The sequence below is a fragment of the Esox lucius genome, chromosome 6, assembly GCF_011004845.1.
Source record: "Esox lucius isolate fEsoLuc1 chromosome 6, fEsoLuc1.pri, whole genome shotgun sequence".
In the NCBI taxonomy this organism is placed as follows: Eukaryota; Metazoa; Chordata; class Actinopteri; order Esociformes; family Esocidae; genus Esox; species Esox lucius.
In genome coordinates this window covers 25,842,083-25,867,495 of record NC_047574.1, presented here as the reverse complement: position 1 = coordinate 25,867,495, position 25,413 = coordinate 25,842,083, and the positions used below count along the sequence as shown (strand labels likewise).

Sequence of the window (25,413 nt, the reverse complement as noted above, 5' to 3'; positions counted from 1 at the left end):
TTGTAGATCTCCAGCGCAGGCAGTGTCTGTGCACGGCGGGTGGCATCACCAGGGACCCTTCATACCCATGCCACAAACTGTTTGCCCTCCTACCATCACCAGGGACCCTTCACATCCATGCCACAAACTGTTTGCCCTCCTACCATCAGGCAGGCAGTACAGGTCTCTCTGTTCTTGCACCAGCAGGCTCAGGAACAGTTTATTTCCATCTACTGTAACCCTGCTGAACTCTGTGACTTCCCATCACTTACTATGCCCACCCTTTGTACTACTGGACTCTGGCACTGCCTTACAAGTCTGATATGATTTTTCAGTTTGCACTTGCCGACTTGCACCTTAAACTTAAACTTGTACCTTAACCTTGCCCTCAATGCACATTCCACATTTAGAACTGCCACTGTACTTGCATTTTCAATTGTTACACATACATCTCTACCTCGGGAACCTCATTGCTGCTATCCCTGCATTTCAGTGGCACTTGCTAAACTACTCCTTCAATTTGTCTCGATTGCAAATTCAGGATGCCATTGAGAATTGACACAACTATTTATCTCACTTGTACATACATTATACCTAATGCCTCTACATTTTCTGTAAATGTATACATTTTCCACTGCACATTTAGAATTGCCAAATGTAATGTATTTGCATTAATTGCACATCTATTAATTCCATTTGTATATACATATACTTAATACTTTTCTGCACTCCTCTATTTGCAATTCTGGTTTGACGCAAAATGCATTTAGTTGCACTGTATTTGTACTTTTCAATGACAATAAGGTTGAATCTAATCTAATCTAAAAAAAGACGTTCTATATTCTATATGCATTTGTGGCTATGGAATCTGAGTTTGTGGCTATAGAAGCTAGTGACTATCAAACCTCGCGCAGATGACATCACATTGATTGCTGTTGGAGAGATACCCTGTTAAGCAGACCGGAACTGACCATTTATAACCATTGTGTATACAGCCTGAGTGAAACGTCTTCATTAATCCACCATCTTCGTCGGAGCCTCCAGCATTACGATTTCTACCCATTCTTTGCGCGCTCAGTAGTACATTAAAGCGCAACGTAGCCTCGCTTTCGGTACCGCTGAGTGCCAGTAGCGGAGAAGCCTCCAGACTCGATGTGTAGAACCAATAGGCTTCTTTAGTTCTGTTAGCCCACGGAAGAAGTGAGATTTCTACCCTCCAAGCATATTTGTGGCTATGTCGACGTGACCCGTTTTCCCATAATATAACACCGCGACGGATAGAAAGACCCCATCTAAAATCTTTAAAATGAAAAACACCCGATGCTCACGTTGGACTAGCTGTATCAGTTTCGTGGACTGTTAAAACGGTAAGTGCTCTTTTATTTTTTAGGGTGACAGTCTGTAAGAGACTCTAAATTGACTATTGCTACATTGTTACGGTCTTCGTTCCAAGAGTGCGCGAAAAGTGTATTGTTTGGATACTTTTTTGTGGCCTTTATTATTTCTATTTTACCGGACCTTTGTTTCACCACGGCATGGTTCCCGGTTCCCATGGTGAAACACAGCCGACTCAAGCTTTGTACTTCAAGCGCAGGAGCCTGCTCAATGTTGATCCGATTTTAGTAGATTGAGCTATGAGAATTGGACAATATTTTTATTCGCACTGTGAGCAATTAAAAAATGTATGCTTCAATTATTGATATGAATATGTGTTTTTCTAATTCTTTTTTATTGTCAAATACAAATGTTACTTACAAATTGCGCCAGAATATATTCAAACCGAATATCCAAAAATATTTAGAAACCTCAGTTATATGGGCTGCTAAACCAAAAGGCCCTAGTTTGCAATTTAGCAATAATTTGCGATTATAGACCTGTTTAAATAATTTTCCTTTTTTTTATGTCAGGGGAGGGGGCTGGGGGACAACAACAATTGACACAGCTCCCTACCTTACATAACTGACGCTGATCAGGACTAAATGCAGAATTCCGTGCGGCAAGTACATTGCAATCACTGGAGCGGGCAGATGTGTCTGGCCTGTGGCTATAATCCAAGGCCAAAGGAACCAGCTCTTAGCCTAAGAGCAGCAGATCCATTCAGACGGACTGTCTTGCTCTAAAGCATTTCGCTGTACACAGTCCAACATAGTCCAGGCATATTAGTCAACTGCATTAAACATATTAGCCTGGATATGACTGACTTAAGTTTCATTGTGTGTGCGGGCACATCTATTCCTGACCACCGTCCAGGTGCAAGCCTTGCAATATGTACTGGGATGGATGAGGAAGAGCAGAACCGCTATGTGGCCCAGCTGAAGGAGGAGTTCGACAGCTGTGACACCACAGGTACCGGTTACCTGGACAAGGAAGAGTTGACGGCCCTCTGTCACAAGCTGTCCCTGGACGCCCACCTCCCCCTTCTGCTGAACACGTTGCTGGGACCGCACCACTATGTCCGGGTATGACACAGAACGGACCGCCGTAGTGACACCACTCTGTTGGGGGAGTTCCTTAACTTCCCCCTTATCAGTGGTTCTTTGAAAGCCCATTTAACGCCTTGACCTTTGTTGACGTAGTTCGTGTGTAGTGTGCCAATTTGAGTTATGTCAAATGGTGTCTCTGGCTTCTTATGTGTTGTTCTTCATCATGTGGCTCCCTTTACATGCTGTGCAGCATCCACGTCTCACAAGAACCCTTTTTACACAGTTAACTCCGTACCCCTCTGTAATGCAGGTGAATTTTGAAGAGTTCAAAGAGGGCTTTGTAGCTGTGCTGTCTCACTCTTTGGACTTCAGCACATCAGAAGAGGAGAGCAGCTATCTGGAACCAGGTGAAAGACGTGTGCTGATTGGTGTGGAGTGGATTGATTTATAGGGGTTTTTCATTTGTTTCACATCTGTGCGAATAGTTTGGAACCCATGAAATCAGTTGTTTAGGGACACAAGTTTTGGCTCCTGTTTATCTTTATTCACGGGCCCTATGTGGTGGATTAGATTTATACATTGTATCCTTGTGGATAAACATCTGGTCTTTTAAACAGCAAACCAGGAGGTGATTTATATTACTGTCCATATTTACACCGCTCAACAAAGACACTTACTGTGAATGAGTGTAGCGATTGTAGCTTTCCCTCAGTTAATATACCATAATAAAAAAAAAAAACATTATTCAGTTCATTGGTACTTTGGTCTATTCTGGTTCTTAGTCTCAAGCCAGAGTGGGTGACCACAATATCACAATGAGGACAACAATGGTGGAGAAATTGAAGGGATGTATTTAGCATCTTTCCTCCTAATAGAAATTCAGTTAATGCTGTTAATAATATCTGTCCTGATTAGCTCCAGGCTGAATTTTTATCTCAAAGAAATACAGATTGTAATATATTACACTTTCTCTACCTTTAACCAACTTGGATGCTTTCTTTATCATTTATTCACCCCCCCCCCCAATATGTTCCTTGAGTTGAGGATATTGTAGTAGAGGATCTCAGAGTAAAGCAGTGTTCCCTCTTTAAAATGGTACAGGATGATAAAATGTAATACCAGGTTAGTTTCTGGGAGCAGACGACCAGTATCCTTTTACATGCCCTTTTCAGTGGTGTGTTCAACTATGGTTTTGTAAGAATTTAGGCCTTTGTTATAGACTCTGTTGTTATTTGGTAGCTAAACATAACTAAGCTTCTGTGAGAATATATTTGTACACTACAGTTGTAAATGTGGGAAGAAGAAAATGCCCAGCTGGTCTGAATTTGTTTTCTATTTCGGCGTTCTTCTGTAATATCCTAGCAGACTCTATGAACCACTGCTTGTCTCCCCCACTCCCATTCTCTCCCGCTCTCCCGGACCTCCAGTTGTTCCCGAGGAGGTGAAGCCCAAGTTTGTAAAGGGAACGAAGCGCTACGGCCGGCGGTCTCGGCCGGACCGGCCCAACTCCGAGCTCACAGCTGACTTGGAGGACTCTCCTCCTTTCCGGACAGAGCAGAAGGAGCCCTCTCCAGCTGGTGTGAGGAGGGCCAAACTTCGACGCTCCACTTCTCTGGAGAGTGTGGAGGTAAGCCTTGTGCCGCTCCTCCCCCTCCTCTGTCTGTTGTGTTTACACCGTGGTGGTAATCTGAGAGAGGCCAGATTGCTGACTTTTGACTTGTCAAGCTTGGGCCAGGGCTTAGTGTAGGTCTGACTGTTTGGAGATGGATTCCCAACTTACTGCTTCACTTTCATTTCCCTCATATGTACCTCATGAATGGCGCATTGTGCTGGTGCTGGGTGTGGCCTGTGTCAGATATCTCCTGTGACCTGGGATTGGTTGGCAACCACAGATTACGACGTTTCCGCAGAGTACTTTTTTAGACTGCTGTGTAGCAGAGTTGTATCCATGGGTGTTTGTGCAGACGGATCCAATCCACACTCAGGAAGTGGGGTGATGTGGAATGTGCTACTGCGAGCTCTCATGGTTGGCCTGCTCTCCTGCACCATCCATCCCTCACTGTTAGCTTTGGCTGGAGCTCAAAGATGCCCTCCCCAACTCTCTTTTCTGTCTTTTTGTCTCTTACTTCATCAGTCTTTTCTTTCTGTGTCACTCTGTCTTTTGGTCTCTTTCTCTTTTTTTCTCTTTCTGTCTGCTTCTCTCTGTACTTCTCCCTCTCTCTCTCTCTGTACTTCTCTCTCTCTCTGTGTACCTCTCTCTCTCTCTCTCTGTACTTCTCTCTCTCTCTCTCTCTGTACTTCTCTCTCTCTGTGTACCTCTCTCTCTCTCTCTCTCTGTACCTCTCTCTCTCTCTGTACTTCTCTCTCTCTCTCTGTGTACCTCTCTCTCTCTCTCTCTCTCTCTCTGTGTACTTCTCTCTCTCTATCTCTCTCTCTCTGTGTACTTCTCTCTCTCTCTCTGTGTGTACTTCTCTCTCTCTCTCTCTTTCTCTCTCTGTATCGCTCTCTCTCTGTATCTCTCGCTCTCCCTGTCTCTCTCTCTGTGTATTTCTCTCTACCAGTGAGAAGCTTTACCTTAGGGATGAGATATTGAGACCATATGCTCACCTCGTTATCTCTCTCTGCCAGGTGTAACATTGTGCTGTTTGATATGCTGAGACTGATCATATTGGAATGAGTAGAATCCCCTTTCATGCTGCTGATTTCAGATACTCAAGGGATCTGATCTTCCATGGTCTTTTTTTCATTAGTTTTATTCTTACCATATTGAGTGACATTATTATTATCAGGTGTGAAATTACAGTAACAAGCCCCTTGACAATGCGTGGTCTGGGTTTACCAATTTCACAACAGCATATCCATTGAAGGGTCATTGTTTTTGCTCTAAATTGTACAAAGGGAAGGTGGATGGAAGGTCATGGTGGTGGCTAGTAGCTGTCGATGTTAAACGTATTTAAGTCGCGGTGTGAAATTTCTGCAGAGAGTGAAAAGTTTGGGCCCTTGTCTGTGTGTTTTTAATCAGGAATGATTTAGTTAAAGAATTGGCTACAGGAATTGGCTGAAGATTTCTATTATTAGAATATATATTTCTCATTATATATCTTTCAATGTTAATATAAAAAACATAATAAACATGAAGTCAGTGTTGACCTCTGTCTGTTGTGTGTGTGTGCTCAGCACACATTTCATGAACACATCCTGTTAAGTCTTTTTTTACTCCCATTTGAAATATTGAAAGCTTTTATGTAACGCTGCACTGACTATCTCTGCTAGCTTGTGTGATGACGTATTTCCAAAGCCTCTCTCCTCCTAGTCAGGAGCTGTGCCAAATAGATTCCAACGCCATGTTTCTCATTAAGCTCCTCTCCAATAATCGTGTTTAAATAGTGAACATTTCCAGCAGTTTAAAGCATTATGTAAGCAGCTTTAGGCCTGGTTACTATAGGATGGGATTGACTGTAGAGCAAACGTCATAGAGTAGGTCCCGGCAGTTCGCTCAGGCAAAGAAGAGAAATGTCAACTCCTAGGCAGTGGGCGTCTAGGTAAACTAGGTGATTGGATTGGGGGTGGGGTGTTCATTAGAGTAGTGGGTCGGAAGGTTACAGGTCACCAAATGCACATTTCTTGAGAAATTGTTGGGATGGAATGTCGACGTCTGCTTCCAGTTATTATATAAATTATTGAACCAGTCCTGTTTAATATTTCACAAAAGCGTGTCCCTTGTCTTCACATCATTTAATATGACTTACTTAGTAGTTATCACGCACAACCTACTTTAACGTCTATACATTCGTTTACAATGCAACGTGCCGTCCAGGTTAAACGCCAGAAGAACCCTTCTCAATTCCTTTAGAATATTCACAAAATATTCCTTTTGTCTGGTTATAGCTGACTGCCTTCAATCTATCGTAAACACATGATGATTTCATTCATCCAGCTCAGATGATTGCGTCTGAATGTTTATCCTTTCAAATGCTGACAGTATTAGTGGTGTCTTACCCTTATCGACTGACTTCCTACCGTAGCTGACCACCATTTTGTATTGGTAGAGATGGTTTCTATTTCTTAAGCATTTAGACCACTGTAGTACGGGTGTCAATGTTGCTCAGTGACCCTGAAGTGGTTCTGATGACAACAATAATAAACTCACTGACCTTGGTTAGTTCTGCTGTGTGTTAGAGAGAGAGACACAGAGACAGAGAGACATAGAGACGGAGAGCGTATACTGAAACCAGCACTGTGTTCCAAAGAGAAAAGCCTTTCATGGACGAGTTACATAATATTGTTCAATATTTAAAGCTGATGAACATGTACAGTAGCTTGTTGTCCCATGATGAGTAGCCTGGTGGCGCCACAGCTTGGGGTCATGCCCAGATTGATCCCAATGATGAAGCCATGAAATCAATAGACTCGTCTTCCACATGGGATTGATTGAAATGAGACATTACAGAATAGTAGCGGCCCCTGAGTAGTAGGGGGGCCGTGTAAAATGTTGACAGACTTATTTTCATAAAAACAGACAAGAGCAATAACTAGCCAACTCGAGATTCTGATTCACACAACCTGTTTGGAGAATAGAGAGAAGTCTTGCCTAAACAGAACTATGTTATTAAAAGACTAATTTAACAATCCCTAGTACCACATTGTTGCATTGCTAGTTAGCTACAGCTAGGATGTCTTCTTGGCAGTGGCTAGCAATGACAACAAAATCATGCATATTTCTAATAATAGTATCTAATAATTGCCAATGCTGAACAACATCCAGCTGGTTAATCTAGCTAACTATGATTACACAGTTGACAATAACCCAGACAGTAAAATTGACCTGGCTTGCAGATGGTCTACTGAAAGAGATGGGTTCTCTGTAGGCCACTGAAAGAGATGGGTCCTCTGTAGGCCACTGAAAGCATGCTGCCGGCAGAAGAGATTGGTCGTTGATAGTTGGGATGGCTATAGCTAAACTACTCCCACTGATCACTGACTATGTACTTGAACCTGAAACATGGTTAAGGGCCAATTCAAAAGCTGGGACTGAAGCACTGTCAAAAGCTGGGACCCCCCCCCCCCCATCAGCACTGTTGACTGACTGATTTTGAAGGACACAGGCATCAGTTGACCCAATTCTTTGATGAGATGCACATCACTTGAGTCCAAACAGCTGAACACGACTGAGCACTCCCAGCAATCAGAACCCATGGTCCTTGACCTAGCCTCGTCTTAGCTCCCCTAGACAAAACATCCTGGCGCCACTAGCGTCTATAATTTGGTGCTGCACCTTGTTTGATGAAGATGTACTGTTTATCTTGTTCAATCTGTTTTTCTAGCCTTGTGGTATCGCCATGATGACGGTGACTGAGTGACTGGGTTCCTTGCTCTTTGGCACCATATAGGCAATGCCCAATACAGAACGCTATTTTCTGTTCATTTCAATGCCCCAAAGTGATCCATTAACACTACTGTAAAAAGAATGTGGTAAAACCCCTAGTGTCTCATTAGTGCAGCCATAGGAAAGAAATTGATATGATAACCCAGCATTCTGTCCACTACCCTGAACTTCTGTGAGACAGTATTAGGTAACTGAAACACACTTAAAATAATGTATACAATAGCAGCATCTTACAAGAGGGGGTCATTTATTGACATAATTGATAAACCAGCAATAGGCACAATTGTTTTTCGTTTTTAGACTGAGAAATTGTCGGAGTTTGACCATTGTTCATGCTCCTAGTAATCCTTTAACAAATGTACTTCATCTTTTTTTATTTACAGACTACTGTACATATTAGACTATGGCATCAATTAAGAAATGTAATCCTTACAATATCTTTGTTTGCAAAACTTTGTCTGATAGAACTTTATCATGTTTTTTTAACAACATTATGGACTGTCATAGAATGTTTAAATTATGTGTTATAAACCCTGGTTATATTAACAGCCTATAACAATATAATGTAAGCCTAAAGGACTGTGGCCTGTGAGCCAACCTAACTTTTCAGTAGTGAGTAACTATTCTCCATAACTAAATTGACTTAAACTTGGTATTTTCAGACTGGGTCTTATGTAAGACTCCAGACCATCATTAGTGACAGTCTGCAGGACACATGCACACACGTGGAGGAGGCCTTCAGCGCCTTGGTGAGAGCGCCAACGGGCCCGTATGCTGCAGGGGAGAACCACTCTACTCTTTAGCCCACCGGACTCACAATCTGCCCGTTGTTCTGGCTCAATGTAGCAGAAGTAATGTTGGCTCTGTGGAATTCCTCACAGTCCGTTCATTGCATTGTTCTTCCTCTGTTATCATTGCTCAGCGCTAATAGTCAAGCATTCTTACAGATGTCTGTCTTTAGCAGGCACACTTAGACACACAGACACACACTTCATCCGCTATACTCTCTCTGGCAACACACTCAGTAGAATGGTAATTTGGCTTTCATAGTGCAGCTCACCAGCAGACTCACACACACACATACACACGTGCAGACAAAAGCCTATGCAATGTTGACGGGCATACTGGTGGGCGTTTAGACACGTCCGTTGTTTTTTCAATTGGTGGTCATTTATCAGTGTCTTGCTTTCAGAGTCTCAAGTCGGATGAAGAAACCGGAAGCCATAAGGACAACATCCATCAAACGTTTGAGGCACAAGGTACTTTTATTCACATTTACTTGTTGTACATTCTGTCCTTAAGATTAATGTTTTTCCTGGTTGATCTGGAAAAAAAACACCTGGCCTTATTCAAAGCCTGCTGCTATCCACTCGAAAGCGTCCGCAAATATGAAATATTTGAAATATTAATGTTTCTCTAGAATAATTGATGAAGTACAATACATTCCATATGTTGGAAAATCATCTTACCTGTGAAACAAAAAATTGTTTCCTCCTTTGTAGTTTTGTTATGTCAGGTAAAATGCAATTTTCGGTATCCAAACTCTGTATGTCCTGACCAGGATTCAAACACCTGGACGCCATAACTCAGCTCTACAGTGAGGCACTCACATAACCCCCTGTGCCACTCAGGGGCCCTGCAAGATATATTGTATGAAAATCTGTGATTCTGTGAATCGCAGTTCTCAAGAGCTTTTGACTGTAATTGATTGGAACAGAAAGGTTTGTGAGCTTCTGTTCAAAGGAACGTCCAACTTGACTTCTAGATGTGTCTGTGTCTCAGGGCAGCAGAAGCGATGGAAGCAGGACAGTTCTGAGAGCCTGCTTCACTCCCCTGGTGTGACAGATGTCCAGATGAGGGCATTGTGGGAGGAGCTGAGTGTAGGAGGAGGCGGCTTTCTGAACAGACAGGAGCTGGCCTTGGTCTGTGACCACCTTGGCCTGCAGGACCTGAATACAGAGGTATGGGCCAGCCTGAATGCCTGGACAGTGGCTGAATTTACTTCAAAAATCAGAAGCGTTGGTTCACTACATAGCCCTTTTCAGGTTTTACTGCAAGGTTTTATGGGGATTATGACGCTTCAACTGGTTCTCTCTACACTGTGAGATTATTTCTTGAACACAGATTAAGCCTAGTTTAGGAGGCTCTATATTTTGTAGTAGTACAGTTAATTCCTTTTTAATCCATTAGGGGGTGTGAGAGTGCAGTTAAAAATGTTATTTCCATGTTTTTTTTATTATTTTTTCACACTGAGTAGCATTCTGAAATTATGATTATGACAATGACATTGATGTCATTTTATGTGTAATTGTTGTATGAAAATATTTAATGCTTGGGATTTTTGGCTGACATTGATCTGATAATTATTGACCGGTAACTTTTCGTCTTTTTAAGCCGACACCCTCTAGACCTTACTATCAGCCAATCAGGGCTATATAAGTATCTTTAAATTTGTTTTCCTAATACTCACATAATCAGACTGAGCATTTCAAGGACCAAAGGAGGTTTAAGTAAATAATAAAATATATATGTTGGTGTATTAGCACACAGTGAAATAACACAGAAATAAAAGGACTAAGAATGCACAGGGCCTTTACGGGCCAAATATAGCGGGCGTGTTATCATAGCTGCATTTCAATCTCTTTCCTTGGTTTCTGTTGACTTGATGCTTTTAATCTCTGTCTATATGTGTTGTCACACAGGAGTTGGACTCTCTCTTCAGGAAGTTGGACACTGACCTTGATGGAAGGGTCAGCCTCAGGGAATTCCAGAAGGTCCTCCTCAGAGACGGGGCAGTCTCAGCCCCCACCTCCTCCTCCACCCCCATTCGACCCAACCCTCAGCGCTCACTCCAGCAGGTGAACAGAATGAAAGACCTAACGTCACCCTTTTTTAGGTCATGCATACATTCATTATTTTTTTAAATAGCGGACACTCCCTATGACTTACTCTTTTTCATACTTTTATTGGTTTTTGAAAGGCTTTTATTGACACTAGGAATCACAGGGAGAACTGGAGACAGAAGTGAAGTGTGTAGGCAGGTATTGAAGCCTGGTCTCTGCTGGGGAGCTGCATATTTGCATGAAGCCAGATTTATCACCTCCAGAACATTGTTCTGCACCTTGCATGCATATTTAACAGTAATTTAAATTGAAATGTATGTGATTGGGTCTGAATTATTACAGAAAAAATTATAATTAGGCCACAATAATGAAAACATGTAAGCATGCATGACATCTTTCTGGTTCAAGATATTTTATTTATAGCAAATAAAATATCACTTTTAAATGTGTGGCTAATTTCTTAAGAAATGTAAAGTTTCGATTATGAACTGTTGATTAGAAATGTGATCTTCCCTTCTGAAAAACGTACATACAATTTTGTAGTTTGTTCCCGCCTGCCTTTCAGATGAGCAATGCTCCATTTTAGCAATTCCAGCCAGCTGCCAATCAAGTAATTGCCTGTTGGGGCGGAGCTTAGTGTACCTTTGCTGCAGTCCTTCGCAAAATGACAATCTCCACACAAAGAGAGAGACAAAGAAAGAAATATGTATTGCACTTCAGGCCTAATACCTGGCTGCAGTTTGTTAAAATGGGCAAAGAAAGACAACATCCATTCTTTTCGAGTCAGGCATGTGGTTGCCTTCCAGGTATCAGGAACGCTTGTTCTTTGTTTCATAGTTACATGAACCAGCACTTAGACAGGTATATTTGTCAGTTTTGCTCAGAACTTAAACACTACTGACACATTTACATCCCAGATTTAAGTGTTACAACACCAAAAAGGCGATTATTGGCCTGTGAAATGGTTGTATTGTGACGCTAAAGCTCGTGTGTGAGTGTCTCAAACTGCACAATGGAGTACAGGCTATTCTTGGAGAGAGTGGCATGACCAAAGGAGGTGTTCCGGCTACAATGCCATGCCTCTCAACCACTTCTTTGTATTCCCGTGGGATTTGGACAGCAGTAAGGTTACACAGCACATCTGCAATGTGCACTGGTTGATCCGCTGCAGTACTCCGTGAGGAAACTGAACCGGGCCGCGCGCTAGCCTGGACCTACAGATTTAATGTCCTCCTCTGATTTCTCCCAGGCCTTCGAGGAGCGGGTGGTGCGCTCCACGTCCCCCTCTCTCCTCTCGGCCACCGTGGGCCAGAAGCTGCTGACCAGGCTGGACGATGGTTCAGGCTGCACCAGTCCAGAGAGGGTCATCGCCCTCTGGACCGAGGAGGGCATCCGGAACAGCAGGGATATCCTACAGGTCAGTACCAGGTCAGGCTAGCTGGAACCTCTCTGACTATTTTAATTTGTAATTGTATTACCCTTACCAATGACGTTGATTGAGAACACATTCTCATTCCCAGAACCAACCAAGGCCATAGGGTTTCACTGTCTTGCTCAGGGGTCAAGGCAGTCAATTATATATATTTTTTCTCCCATGGCCAGCTTGGTTACAGGTCTGATGATGTAACTGTTAGCCCACATGCTGCTCCGCAAAGATGTTATTTATTTTAACATCAGATAAGCAGCCATTGTGATTTGTCATGTGGCATTCTGGTACAGGGATTTAACATGCTGTAGGCTTGGAAGTTCGTTGTGTGAAAGAAAAGCATTGTGAGAAACTTCTGAGCCAATGCTTGGTTTTGGACAATACTGTTGTTATTTGAAAGTCCTCCAGTCATGGATACAGTTGAGTCATTTTGCGTTGGCTCCTATCCAAAACCACTAGTATTGATACACATTAAACTGTATATACATTATATATGTTTAAAGAATCAGCAGTTGCAAACTGGCTATAATTGAAAAGATGACAGGGATAACTGAACTAAACACTTTGACGACAGTCTTCATTCTGAATTATAACACTTATAGCACCACCTGCAACCGGGCATTGACATTTTGCTAGACAACTTTTTACACAAAGAGATAATGAAGACTGAATTGCCAAACACAAATTAGTTGAAGAATCTCTGGCGTCTTTAATGAATCACTGTGTAACGGCTGATTGGCGTAAATACATCTGGACCCCAATGTGTAGCTGCAGAAGTGAGTACATACGTTTATTTGTATTTTTTGTGAGGTATACAGCCAAACCACTGAACAAGCCTAAGCCCCAAGTGAACACATTCCAAAGTTTTCTACCATACTATGTTCTCCTGCATCATTGGCACCTTCTGCTGGCATTTAATATCTAGTTTCTAGCTGGTTGTTGTTACAAAAAATGACTATTCTTCATATGAAGGAAGCTACCGCACCCCCATTGAAATGTTGGCACATATTCAGGGCTCTGCCCCTAGGTTGGGAACACCTGGTGGACAACTTAATCTATATAGAAAAGCCTGCCAAAGCCTTTTGGATGAGATTGTTTTCCTGAAATAATAATATTATCTGTCAAAGTGGACGGTAAACATGAGAAGCTGAACATTCCCCTATACTCCAACAATCTTATTGTTGAGAGCTGCAGATGGGCAGTCTTTTGTTCCATCCCTGCACTAAAACACCAAAATTGTACTCCAGAACCTGGGTTGATGACCACTGCGCCACTGCTGTTAATTCATCAGTTTCCTCCATGCTTTTTCATCCCCTCCAGACTTTGGACTTCCCCCTGGAGGAGCGGGTCAGTCTGGCGGAACTCACCCTGGCCCTGGACAATGAGCTGCTGGTCGGTGGCAACGGCATCCACCAGGCCGCCCTCATCTCCTACAAAAATGAGATCCAGTTCCTCCAGTGAGTTATGGATTACTACATACTTCAGAACAGCATGCTTTTATTGGAATCTTTATAGCAGATGATTTTAAATAAATTGGCATTTTATTTCTATTAGCTTTTAACTGACTGCTGTTGAGAGTTGTAATAGAAAGCAGAAGGTGAAATTCTGAATGTTGTAGAAGATGGGCGATTCTTTTGTGACCCACTGACAGTTTGCAATAAACACTATGCAGCTCAATAGCTGTTCATAACAGGTCAGCCATGTTAATGTGACCTGGCCTTGTCAATTAAAGGTTATGGTCAGAGAGACCTAAGTGCTGTCTCAGCATTGTTTTCATGTCTGAAACCAACTAATTTACATCAACACATTGATTTCATGGTCAGACATTGCGTTAGGAGCCGCTGGTCAATTGGAAGTCATGGCAGAAACCAGCCTGCAGCTTACATCATCGGGTTCTGGTGTAATAGATTTTACTAGGTCTCCACCTAGAGGTGAAAGATGCTGTTGTTTTGTCAATTGTAACAATCGTTACCTTGACACTTTTTGTAACCTCATACTTTCATTTCGTAATAACTGGCCGTTATCAAACTGCTTTGACCAGCCTTTTTTTATTCTGTGTGGGTAATGTAGATTGAATCTTGGTTGTTTCAGTTATGTACAGTTATTTTCTGTGATGTACTGAGGTCAACTGTAACTGGTCATTCTGGTGAGTCTGGTGCTGACATGACCGTCCGTCCCCCAGGGTGCTGGCAGACCAGGCGTGTCGGGAGAGGGACAAGGTCAAGTCTGACCTAGACTGGGCCAACCGGAGGAATCTCCAGTTGGTCAGGGAGGTGGATGACCGGCATGCCACCATGGAGTCACTGAATGAAACCAAAATCAAGTAAGTCCTCCGCTTCCCTTGCATCGAAACCATTGTTTGTTACGAACCAGTCTGATGGAAAATCTTGCTAGACTGGTTGTGAATGGCCATGCACGGAGGAGGGGCCATTCAGTTGAACTTCTCTCTGATTGGCAGGGGCCTGGAGCAGGAGTATCGGGATCGGCTAACCGCCCTACGCACTGAGTCGGAGCAGGAGGGCGAAGTGCTGCTGCAGCGGCTGGAGAGCGATCGGGCCAAGCTCAAACAGGAAGTGGAGGTCCTAAAAGCACAGGACGCCAGCCTGCAGGAGGAAGTCTGCAATGCCACCCAGGTGACTGGCACTACAAATGCATACACCTGGAGCGCTTTCCAGTGAGAACGCCGCTAACAATGCGGGCTGTTGATTGAACACTACATTTGATTACACTGCATGAGAGGCTCCTCAAGCTTTCAAAAAGACGTTCTTATGAATATAAACTGTTGTGCCAGGATTTTTGAAATCTCTCTCCAGTCTCCTCGCGAGGGTTAGGGTCACATCAATGAGAGGATTAGAGCCATGTGATTTAGATTTAGACTTCCTGCTTGAAACCTCCCCCTCCAGGCGCAGACATACTTTATTCAGGATCCTACTAGATCGATAGACAATCTAGTTGCTACTTAGTGTCTTAACTAAGCCAGTCATTAGTACCACCTTGGTTCTTCCTGTTGTGAAGTGATTGTACTGTACTGCTGTGGATGTGTTAAAGTGGTTCTGTATGCCAATCCTTCTGGGCTAACAGGAAAACAGCCGTTTGGAAGATGAGGTCTGTGTTCTGAAGGGTAAGCTGTCGGAGGCCGAGAACACCATCTCCAAGCTGCAGAGAGACCTCGACCAGCTCCTACTGGATAAGGTAGGAGAGAGCGAGGATGGGTGGATGTCATACTGTGGTAACTCACCCCTCAGGGAGTGAGCGGAGGAATGAATTATTGATGACTTGTTGTTGTTTTGGTTGACTGACAGTTCGGGAGCCAGGACCTGAACAACACAGGACTGCTAAACCAGGAGGAGCGCTTCTCTGAGATCATCAAGGAGTATGAACTGCAGTGCCGGGTAAGAGTGTGTGCGCTTTTAAATAAATATGCCTTGCATGGAATTCCCAAGATGGTTGACTGGGTTTATCTTTTGCAATATTTAAAGTGTAGCACAGTAATTGGATGTCAACTGAATACATTCCATTATTTATGGTAGTTCACTTGCACTGTACAGAGTTAAGACCTATTTTTGGTGTAAGAATGACAACTTATTTATTTGATTTATTCGAAACGCCTTCCATTTTGGGAGGCCAGAAAGTGAAGGTGAGTGGTGTTGTGTGTTTAGTGCGCGCGTGCCGTTTAGCGAGGATGTTGTTGCCGGCGCTGCTCTGTCGTTACAGTCGGCTTCTGCTTTCCTGGGTGTGTTACACAAGTCTGTTTCAGGTATTGCAAGTCACTACTCTGCTCAGTGACGTGTGTGTGTGTGTGTGTGTGTGTGTGTGTCACAGGAGCTGCGGGACAGGAATGACGAGTTGAACTCTGAGGTGGAAATATTAAAGAGTCAAGGGACGGGGAGGAGATCGCGACAAGCCCGAGACACGTCCACACAAGCCTGGTCAAGCCGACGATCACTGACCACCGAGTCCGATTCTGGTAAATCTTCCGTCTGAGTTCATTTTTTCCTAGAATCTCGATGAATTCTGTGCTGAAAGCATATTTATTAAATGCATTGTTTTTGGAGTTTTTGTTACTTGTGTGTTTGCCCCCCAGAAGGCTCCATCCATTCTTTCTCCCCCATTTAATTGTTTTTCCACATAACTTTCATACACACCCTCCCATTACTTCAGTATCTCTCTTTCACATTAGTCACTGAACCATTGTCTACAGTACTCTTATCCATTGTGCTTCAGATGACCCAGAGATGAAAAGAAGCATATCCCCCATAGCTAGGAAAAAGCTCCAAGTGGCCAATAAGAAAGGTAAGAACGCGATAAGTCTATATTCCTTTTTTCTGTTGTCAAAACGCTGTCGGGTATGACTCACGCACCCTGGTGCACCTGTTCTCTCAGGCCTTGGTTCTCTAGAGAACCTGTCTGTCCCAGTTGTGAGCATTGAGACAGAGATGGTCATGGAACAGCTGAAGGAGAGGCACAGCCAGGAGGTGCAGGACCTGAAGATTGAGATAGAGACCAAGGTGAAGTGTAGGCACGCTGAAACGCACAGCAACACATTTTAGTCTCATTTTAGATAATATCCTACATTTTTTTAAGAGTGAAACTAGATGTAAAAAGTAAACTGTAGGACAAGGTAGTTAGTGTAGCTAATTCTGGGATATCCCTGACCCCTCCACATAAACTCGACAGGTGAACTTCTACGAGCGCAGCCTGGAGCTGATGCGGCAGAGTGTTGAAGTGGAGAGAAAAGACATCTCCCAGGGCTACAAGGTGGAGATCAGTGAGTTGGAGGAGCAGAAGGCCCAGGCTGAAGAGCAGGTGAAGAGGCTCCGGGAGACCGTGGAGAAGCTGCAGGCCCAGCTCATGAACAGCCAGGGAGGGCCAGGCTGGGGCACTGACCAGGAGAGACGGGCCCAGCGCGAACATGCCCAGCTGGAGCAGAACTACGCCCGGGAAATCAGTAACCTGGTCAAGAAGCTGACCTCTGAAAAAGACCAGCTGGAGGCTGAACTGAAGCTCAAGATGGATCAGGAAGTGCTGCATGTAAGGTGGGTGTGGTCTGACTAGCTTTCTGTTCCCAACTGTCTTTTTAAATTAAACTTGATTGATTTCACGTTCACACTGGTGTCTGTTGTGTGGGTTGGCCTCCTTTTGCTCATTCAAAAATGTTGTCATTTTTTGTGGCAACTATAATTTCTGCATGAATCCCTGCAGCTTCATCCGTTTAACTCTGTCTTGCTGGACCAGCACAAAAGTGCGCGTGCGCGCACGTATATATATATATACATGTGAACAGAGTGTGTGCTATGTAATCAGGGAAGAGGCAGAGCAGAAACTGTCTCAGGTGAAGGCCCAACAGGACAAGGCCCAGCGCAGAATCATGATCCAACTAGACGGTGAGCGTCTGCGGCTGCAGGAATTGGAGCAGCAGAGGCACAGGGAAAGGCTCCTCAGTACAGAGAGGGCGGGTGAGGAGCAGGCCAGGTTCTGCAGCCAGGCTGCGGTGGAATGGAAGAGGCTGGAGGAAGAGCACCAGGTGGAAGTGCAGCAGTTAAAGAAGCACATAGCCAGTCTTCAGGGGCAGGCAGAACTGGCATCGGGTGGGGAGACATCACTTGCACGGCACACCCAGTTAGAGGCGAAAGTAGAGCAGTATCACACACAGCTCAGTCAGTTAAAAGCTGAACTGGAAGAGAGTCGTCGTCAGTACGGTCAACTGGAGGCCCAGCTGGTAGTGGTTTGTACCCAGCTGGAGGAAAGCACTGTGTCTCGGGAGTGTTTGACCTCAGAACAGCGTGCTGTAGAGGAGGAGCTGGGGTTGTTGCGGGATAGAGAACAAGAGCTCCTTGGTGAGGTGTCTGAGCTCAGAGGGGAGCTGCACAGTCTACGGTCTGAGTCAGCCACACTTGTTCAGGACAAGGAGATGGTGGCAGAGAACATCAGACGTCTTTCCAGCGCCTTCGTACAACATCAAGCTCAGCTAAGAGCCAAAGAGGAAGAGACAGACACCCTGAAGGAGGAGTTGGAAAGGTCAGAGGAGGCTCTGAGAAACGAAGTCGAACAACGTTCCAGGCAGACCGCCGACCTGCTCTCCCTGAAGGCGGATCGAGCCAAGCTGATGATGGAGCTAAGAAAACACCTGCTAACCATTGACCGTCTAAAGGCAGATCTTCAGTGTGTAACTGAGGTCCAATGGAAGAAGGCAGAGGAGAGTTTTCAGGAAGCCCTGAGGCAGGAACAAAGCAAAGTCCCTGAGATCCAATCCACCCTGGACCTGGAAAGGGAAGAGACTGACCGCCTTCGCCATGAGAACACCCACTACATCCGCCTGGTTGACCAACTCTCCAACCAGATTGTTGAGATGGAAACCGAGTCCTCTAAACTCCAAGGCTACATCCACGAGCTGAAAACCCAACTGGGCAAAAAGCCCAAACTGGTTTCTGATCTTAGGACCAACCTGGAGCCCAAATCCACTGAGACAGACCATCTTGAATCAGACGTAAAGCACACTGCAGCTCTGTTAGAGATGTCAGAAGCCCTGTCCGACAAGCATTATAGCGAAGAGGAATTGAACGCCCAGCTGAAGATGGAGACTGAGCTGTGCTCCCTTAGAGAAAATGCTGACAGCAGCTGCGGTGCCATCCAGCTGCAGCAGGCCCTCCTGGCCTCTCAGGCTGAAGCCCGTAGGTTAGAGGAGGCCTTTGATCGGGAGAAGGGCAAGATGAAGGAGCAGCTGGTGGAGATGGAGAAGCTGGTCATGGCGCTGGAGGTGGTGATGGACCCTGCCAGTCCACACAGGTTTGTGACGTGCAGGCCTGTCGGTGGAAATCAAACCGACCTTCAAATGACTAACCTTCCTCTGCCTTGATTGTGATGTTTCCGCCGCAAACATCGAGGCTGAGAATTTACTGACTAATAGCAACCGATCTGCTCTCATCTGAAAGATCACCTTTTCGAGTTTTCAACTTTCTCTACACCTTAACGTCAAAGTCGATATTTGAATGCATTAATGACCTGCTATGTCACTCTAACGGAATTCCTTTAATCTAAGTGCATGATATAGTTAATTTAATTTGTGAATAACAGCATTTGCATCACTGAATGTTTGTCTGTCTAAACCGGTGTCCATTGTTACTTTACCACATAAGAGCATTGATTTCACCCAAACATTTCTCTCATGTTGGCTTTAAATTGGAAACACTTCCATGAAATGATACCCCTGATCAATATTCTCTTTGCCTTTGAGGAGAAATTAATCATCAATTTTTAAATGTAGGTCTCAGCTAGACAAGGTGAACTGTGAGAACAGTTCTCTGAAGGACAGATTGGTCATGTTACAGCAGGAAGTCCAGAGACTGGAGGAGGACATCCTCAAGAAAAAGTAAGTTAATCTGTTAACTGTGAGAAGATGCTCAATTGAGATATGGTTAACAGATGTCTGTTAAAGAAGGGGTTGTTATTGAAGATGTATTCTGTCTACACTAATCATTCCATCAATGTTTTTGATTCCATCAGAAAGAAACTGGATGAAGTAGAGCAGGAACATGAGAAGAACCGGGAGGAGCAGGAGATTCTTCACAAGGAGGTGTTTATTTTTATCCCCTTCATTTAACTGTGATCAGACTGCATAGTTCAACTGACCTATTTAATCAGATAAGTTTATAACCTACATTTTATTCCGTTACCTGAGGCCACTGCATACTGATGAACATTTGTAGTCTGACAAACAGTTCCTCCATCCCCTTCACTCTCAGAACGCCAAGCACCGGGAAGAGGTGTTGGACCTGAGCGCCCGCAACCTGCAGCTGAGTGGCGAGAACGCTGAGCTCAGCTCCCGTCTCCGTGCCGACCAGGGGGCTGTCCAGATGCTGACGGAGCGTCTGGCTCAGGTGTCCCGGGAGCAGGAGGAGGGGGCAGCCACAGCAAGGAGGCTCCAGGAAACCTCCACCCAGCGGGAGAGGGAGATGCTACAGCTGCAGACAACCTGGCAGCATGACAAGGAGTTGCTAGAGAGAGAGCTCGACACAACCAAGGAAAAGGTGCATGTGCGCGCGCCTGCAGCCATGTAAAAAAGTTGTCTTTCTCTGTACATATTTGGACATATGGATATTTGAACTAAATTCCAACCAGATTCATGAATTTAACCCAGTTTCACAAATCACGTGACTGGAACCATTTATGAAATTAAACAGAATTGCAGACCACTGGTAATCTACATAGGACAGGTTTCCCCACCAAATTCTGACTGAAAGATGCTCATAGAAGTCTCTAAGAACCCCAAGGTAACATCAAGGGATCTACGGGCCTCTTGACACAATCAGTGACGAAGTGAATGAGTCAACTGTCATTAAGAGACTAGAAAAACATGGCCTAAATGGGAGGTCAGGAAGGAAGCTCTGAAAACATAACATCAATACATGACTGATGTTTGAAAAAACAACACCTGGGTAAAGTCCAAAACTACTGGAACAATGAACAATGTGCACTGGAGTCAAAGGTTGAGTTGTTTGGCCACCACGTCAGATGCCATGTTTGGCGAAAACAAAAACAGTCTTTGAACAGAAGAATCTCATACCAACCTTAAAGCATGTGTTGTAACACCTGCTTAAAGGACATGACACATTTGAAGCAGTACTGTAAAGACACACCAGCTATTAAAGCGAGGGGAGTTAATTCCACAACATGAAAATGCAGTGAAGATGACTGATTTTTATATTTATTTTTTCTTTACTTATTTGGACATATCTGTTCCCCAGTGATACATTGCTATGTTGAGTCTATTGGAAATTGAAGTGTTTTTTTTTTTGGTTAGCCTCTTTAATTGTTTTTCTAATGTCTGGTTCGCTCTTAGCTCCAGCGTTTGAAAGAAGTGGAGTCTTCACTGACCAGCCTGACTCTGAAGTACCAGTGGCTGGAGCAGGATAAAGAGAAGCTGCTGAAGGAGGCAGAGGAGAGGAACCAGATGGTGAGAGAACTTGACATCTTTCTGGTACTAATGTCTCTGACTGAATATGCATGAATTATGATGTTCTCGTTCACAGGTTGAGAAGCTCCAAGAGGCTCTCCATTCTGTGGACTGCCAGACAGAGCTGCTTCGCTCCCAGCTACAGTCTATGGGTCGGGAGAAGAATGACCAGGCCCAGGAACTAGCCAAGAACCAAAAGATACTGTTGGACGCCAAGGGCAAGGTGGGTGACATACCAACAACTATAACAACAGAAATGTCTGCTCTCTTTGCTACCTATTAAATGTCATCTTTAACATTTCGGCTGACATTGTCGGATTCCGGCTCCTCAGGTAAAGGAACTGGAGGCCAGCATGGGCCAGCTGAATGTGGAGAAAGAGCAGCTCCATATGGCCCAGAAACATCACGAGGAGGAGGCCACAGTATACCTTCAAGAGGAGTGCCAGAGGCTGCGCCTCCAAAACCAGGACCTACTCCACATTGTAGGTCAACGAGGTTCTGAAGTGAATGACAATACACTCACCTAAAGGATTATTAGGAACACCTGTTCAATTTCTCATTAATGCAATTATCTAATCAACCAATCACACGGCAGTTGCTTCAATGCATTCAGGAGTGTGGTCCTGGTTAAGACAATCTCCTGAACTCCAAACTGAATGTCAGAATGGGAAAGAAAGGTAATTTAAGCGATTTTGAGCGTGGCATGGTTGTTGGTGCCAGACGGGCCGGTCTGAGTATTTCACAATCTGCTCAGTTAGTTTTCACGCACAACCATTTCTAGGGTTTACAAAGAATGGTGTGAAAAGGGAAAAACATCCAGTATGCGGCAGTCCTGTGGGTGAAAATGCCTTGTTGATGCTAGAGGTCAGAGGAGAATGGGCTGACTGATTCAAGCTGATAGAAGAGCAACTTTGACTGAAATAACAATTTGTTACAACCGAGGTATGCAGCAAAGCATTTGTGAAGCCACAACACGCACAACCTTGAGGCGGATGGGCTACAACAGCAGAAGACCTCACCGGGTACCACTCATCTCCACTACAAAAAGGAAAAAGAGGCTACAATTTGCACAAGCTCACCAAAATTTTGCCTGGTCTGATGAGTCTCGATTTCTGTTGAGACATTCAGATGGTAGAGTCAGAATTTGGCGTAAACAGAATGAGAACATGGATCCATCATGCCTTGTTACCACTGTGCAGGCTGCTGGTGGTGGTGTAATGGTGTGGGGGATGTTTTCTTGGCACACTTTAGGCCCCTTAGTGCCAATTGGGCATCGTTTAAATGCCACGGCCTACCTGAGCATTGTTTCTGACCATGTCCATCCCTTTATGACCACCATGTACCCATCCTCTGATGGCTACTTCCAGCAGGATAATGTCACAAAGCTCGAATCATTTCAAATTGGTTTCTTGAACATGACAATGAGTTCACTATACTGAAATGGCCCCCACAGTCACCAGATCTCAACCCAATAGAGCATCTTTGGGATGTGGTGGAACGGGAGCTTCGTGCCCTGGATGTGCATCCCACAAATCTCCATCAACTGCAAGATGCTATCCTATCAATATGGGCCAACATTTCTAAAGAATGCTTTCAGCACCTTGTTGAATCAATGCCATGTAGAATTAAGGCAGTTCTGAAGGCGTAAGGGGGTCAAACACAGTATTAGTATGGTGTTCCTAATAATCCTTTAGGTGAGTGTAAGTGCCAACATTATAAACAGTATTTGGACATTGATACTGATTTGCTGTATTCCAACACTGAATTTGAAATGATACAATGATGATTGCATACAAACATATGTGTATAGATAATAGCTTTAAAGAAATATATACTAGCCCAGAGTGATTTATCCAGAGAATGAGTAGCTAGCTTCATTCAGTTCAGTGGACAGTGGTAAAATTGGCCTCCTAACAGTATGAAAATCATGTCTACTGCTACAATGAGGACCCAATCTCGCTGTATTACTAGTTAGACTACCAAAAATTATTTCACATCTCCCAATATTGAGTGACCAGGAGAACACCTCTGCCATCAGTAGTAAGTGCACATTACTTTTGTTTAAGACTCTTTCCTCAACCAGCCTAAATGGAGTTTGTTACGTAAATCTGTCTCCTTTCATAAGCCCCCAAATGAATGAACCCCTTGGAGGTTTTCAAGATTAGGCTGTTTTTAGTGATTGAAAATCAACATCTTGAAACTGATTCTGACCCCAAAAGAATTACCCCCTTGGACTGAGCATTGTATATGAGCTCTGTTCAGAACATTCAACAGTAAAATATCTGCAAATGCCAAGATGGGGTCACGTAATGTTTCATTATGGTTACTGTTGTTCTGTCTTCAGGTCTCTCAGCTCCAGGGCCAGGAGGAGGAGATAGAGAGGCTAACTGAGGAGTGTCTGACTCTAAACAACCAACAGACACAGCTGGAGAATGCCAGGGCAGAGGCACAAGACCAGGTGATTCTCTCAAACATTTTAGTCAAATCCCTGACGAATGTTCTTGCTCTGAGGTGCCACATCACTAATATAAAAGACGGTTATTAAATACATTGTGTGCAACTTGTGACATGGTCCAAGTTTGCACTAATCCACCCTCTCTGGCTTGCTAAAGTTAAGGCTAATTTTGTTTGAGTACCTTTCCCATACTACATTCTTATGGCCTGTTGTGTCTGAGTCCGTGTGTTTGAGGGGATCTGTTTGGGAGGCCAGGTAATTAGTGGATAACTGTGGTCTTACTACAGTGTAACCCTATGGTTATGGCACCATGCAGGCCCTCAGTGCGGAGACAGACTTGACGCTGGCCCAGGCCAAGCATGTTCGGGAGCTGCAGCAGTTAAAAGACCAGGCTGGCCTGGGTTCCAGGGAACAGCTGGCACACCTCCAAGCTCAGCTGGCAGACGAGAAGCGCAGGAGACAGCAGCTTGAGCAGAAACTCGCCACACAGGCCCAACAAGCCGGTGTCCAGATGGGCCTGAAGCAGGTACCACAAGGTTCCTCCTATCCAGCCATATCATCACCCTTTTACACTTCAAGAATCAGCCACAGCTTGACATAGAACACATCATTCATTGAGCACATTCTGTAAAATGTATTTTCTGTTGGTTCCCAGGAGCAATATGAGAAAGCGATGGGGACCATGCAGGAGAGGATGGAGGAGGTGGAGACAAAGCTGAAGACTGTACGCATGATGCTGCAGGACAAAGTCCACCAGCTGAAGGAGCAGGTCAGTTTACCATCTGTATGAGACAAGCGGTAGCGAAAAGCTCCCCCCAAAAGATTTTGACTGTGTCCCCGTCCAACCCACAGCTGGGGAAGAATGCCAAGTCGGACATCATGCTAAAGGACCTGTATGTGGAGAACGCCCAGCTGATGAAGGCGCTGCAGGTCACAGAGCAGCGGCAAAAGAGTGCTGAGAAGAAGAACTTCCTCCTGGAGGAGAAGATCACCGCCCTGAACAAGCTCCTTCGTAAGATCGCCCCGGCTTCCCTCTCCGCGTAGCTGCTCCCAGAAAGACATTGACAACTGTGAAAGACCTCTTAGTTTCCTTCCCTTAACCTTAGTATTGGATCACCATCTGAGTGACGCATGGATGTTTGTTTTGGCAGAAGGTCCATACATGGGACCACAAAGTCAATGTGTGTGACGGCTCCCTCAGGATGGATGTTTGACTTCACACAGCGTAGGTTGTATGACAAAGTGAAACGGCATGTATTGAGTGTTTTCAGCCACCAGGGTATTATGCATGTACTTTTGTTTTTGTGTATACAAATATATTTTTTTATTTTTAATTATGCTGAGGTGTGACCCATTTTTGTGAAGGTCAATCAGATGTTTGTACAAAGTATCATGTCTCTGCAGAGACAGGCAGTCTGAAGATAACAGATTATCGACCAGCAATATGCTGTGTTGGTAGATCTGTGAGTTGGTGTGAAAGGTCTAGATGTAGAATGGGACCAAGGGTATGACAGCAATAACATTCCAGTTCGAAAGCCGAACACTCCATTAGGGTACTTTAAGTGTTGGTCTGTATTAGACGAACGGTACTGTATGCGGAAACCTCTGTCACAAAATGAATCAAAGAAAGGGTTTAGCTACTCAGTGAATTCTTTGTGATTATGTTAAATTATCAACCAAAAGCACAGTATTTACCAATGTAACGTTTTTTATACACATGTCCTTTTATAAATCTGCACAATTTGACATTTTGATGCACTGCTGTACAGTCAACCTTTTAAATCCTAAATTATGAGTACTAAAATTATGCTTTGGACAATGTTGTAAAAACACTAACATGCGAGATGTAGATTTGACATGCACAACACAACCAATGCTAAACACAACTGACATAATAAATGTCCTCCAGCGAAGTGCTGTACGTTCATTGTGTTTTAAAGACCTTCTT

At 44.2% G+C, this 25,413-nt stretch overlaps 1 protein-coding gene across 3 annotated transcripts; it reads left to right on the top strand.

Moving 5' to 3' along the window:
* Positions 1-975: 975 nt before the first annotated feature.
* On the top strand, positions 976-25,378 carry ninl (ninein-like). Of its 3 annotated transcripts, XM_010896256.4 has the most exons (28): positions 976-1,346; positions 2,230-2,438; positions 2,713-2,809; positions 3,830-4,029; positions 8,981-9,047; positions 9,571-9,749; positions 10,491-10,646; positions 11,881-12,048; positions 13,378-13,514; positions 14,240-14,380; positions 14,516-14,690; positions 15,139-15,249; positions 15,360-15,449; positions 15,880-16,024; positions 16,282-16,350; positions 16,441-16,565; positions 16,735-17,093; positions 17,362-18,843; positions 19,322-19,426; positions 19,561-19,630; positions 19,800-20,084; positions 20,897-21,010; positions 21,087-21,233; positions 21,343-21,492; positions 23,355-23,468; positions 23,782-23,991; positions 24,121-24,234; positions 24,318-25,378. In XM_010896256.4, exons 2-28 carry the CDS (start codon positions 2,256-2,258, stop codon positions 24,507-24,509), a joined length of 5,385 nt encoding a protein of 1,794 aa, XP_010894558.2. In that variant the 5' UTR covers positions 976-1,346; positions 2,230-2,255; the 3' UTR covers positions 24,510-25,378. The 3 variants fall into 3 exon arrangements, with proteins under 3 accessions (XP_010894558.2, XP_010894560.2, XP_010894559.2); XM_010896258.5 differs by lacking the exon at positions 17,362-18,843 and having other exon boundaries at positions 982-1,346; positions 24,318-24,509; XM_010896257.3 differs by lacking the exons at positions 976-1,346; positions 2,230-2,438; positions 2,713-2,809; ... (2 more) ...; positions 9,571-9,749; positions 10,491-10,646 and adding an exon at positions 11,268-11,437.
* Positions 25,379-25,413: the final 35 nt, after the last annotated feature.

Bases quoted from the DNA above. Each gene is read 5' to 3' on its own strand.
- ninl (XM_010896256.4), top strand. From the start codon at position 2,256: ATGGATGAGGAAGAGCAGAACCGCTATGTGGCCCAGCTGAAGGAGGAG. The intron at 2,810-3,829 runs GTGAAAGACGTG...CCGGACCTCCAG, and splicing joins GAGCAGCTATCTGGAACCAG to TTGTTCCCGAGGAGGTGAAG. The intron at 19,631-19,799 runs GTGTTTATTTTT...CTTCACTCTCAG, and splicing joins AGGAGATTCTTCACAAGGAG to AACGCCAAGCACCGGGAAGA.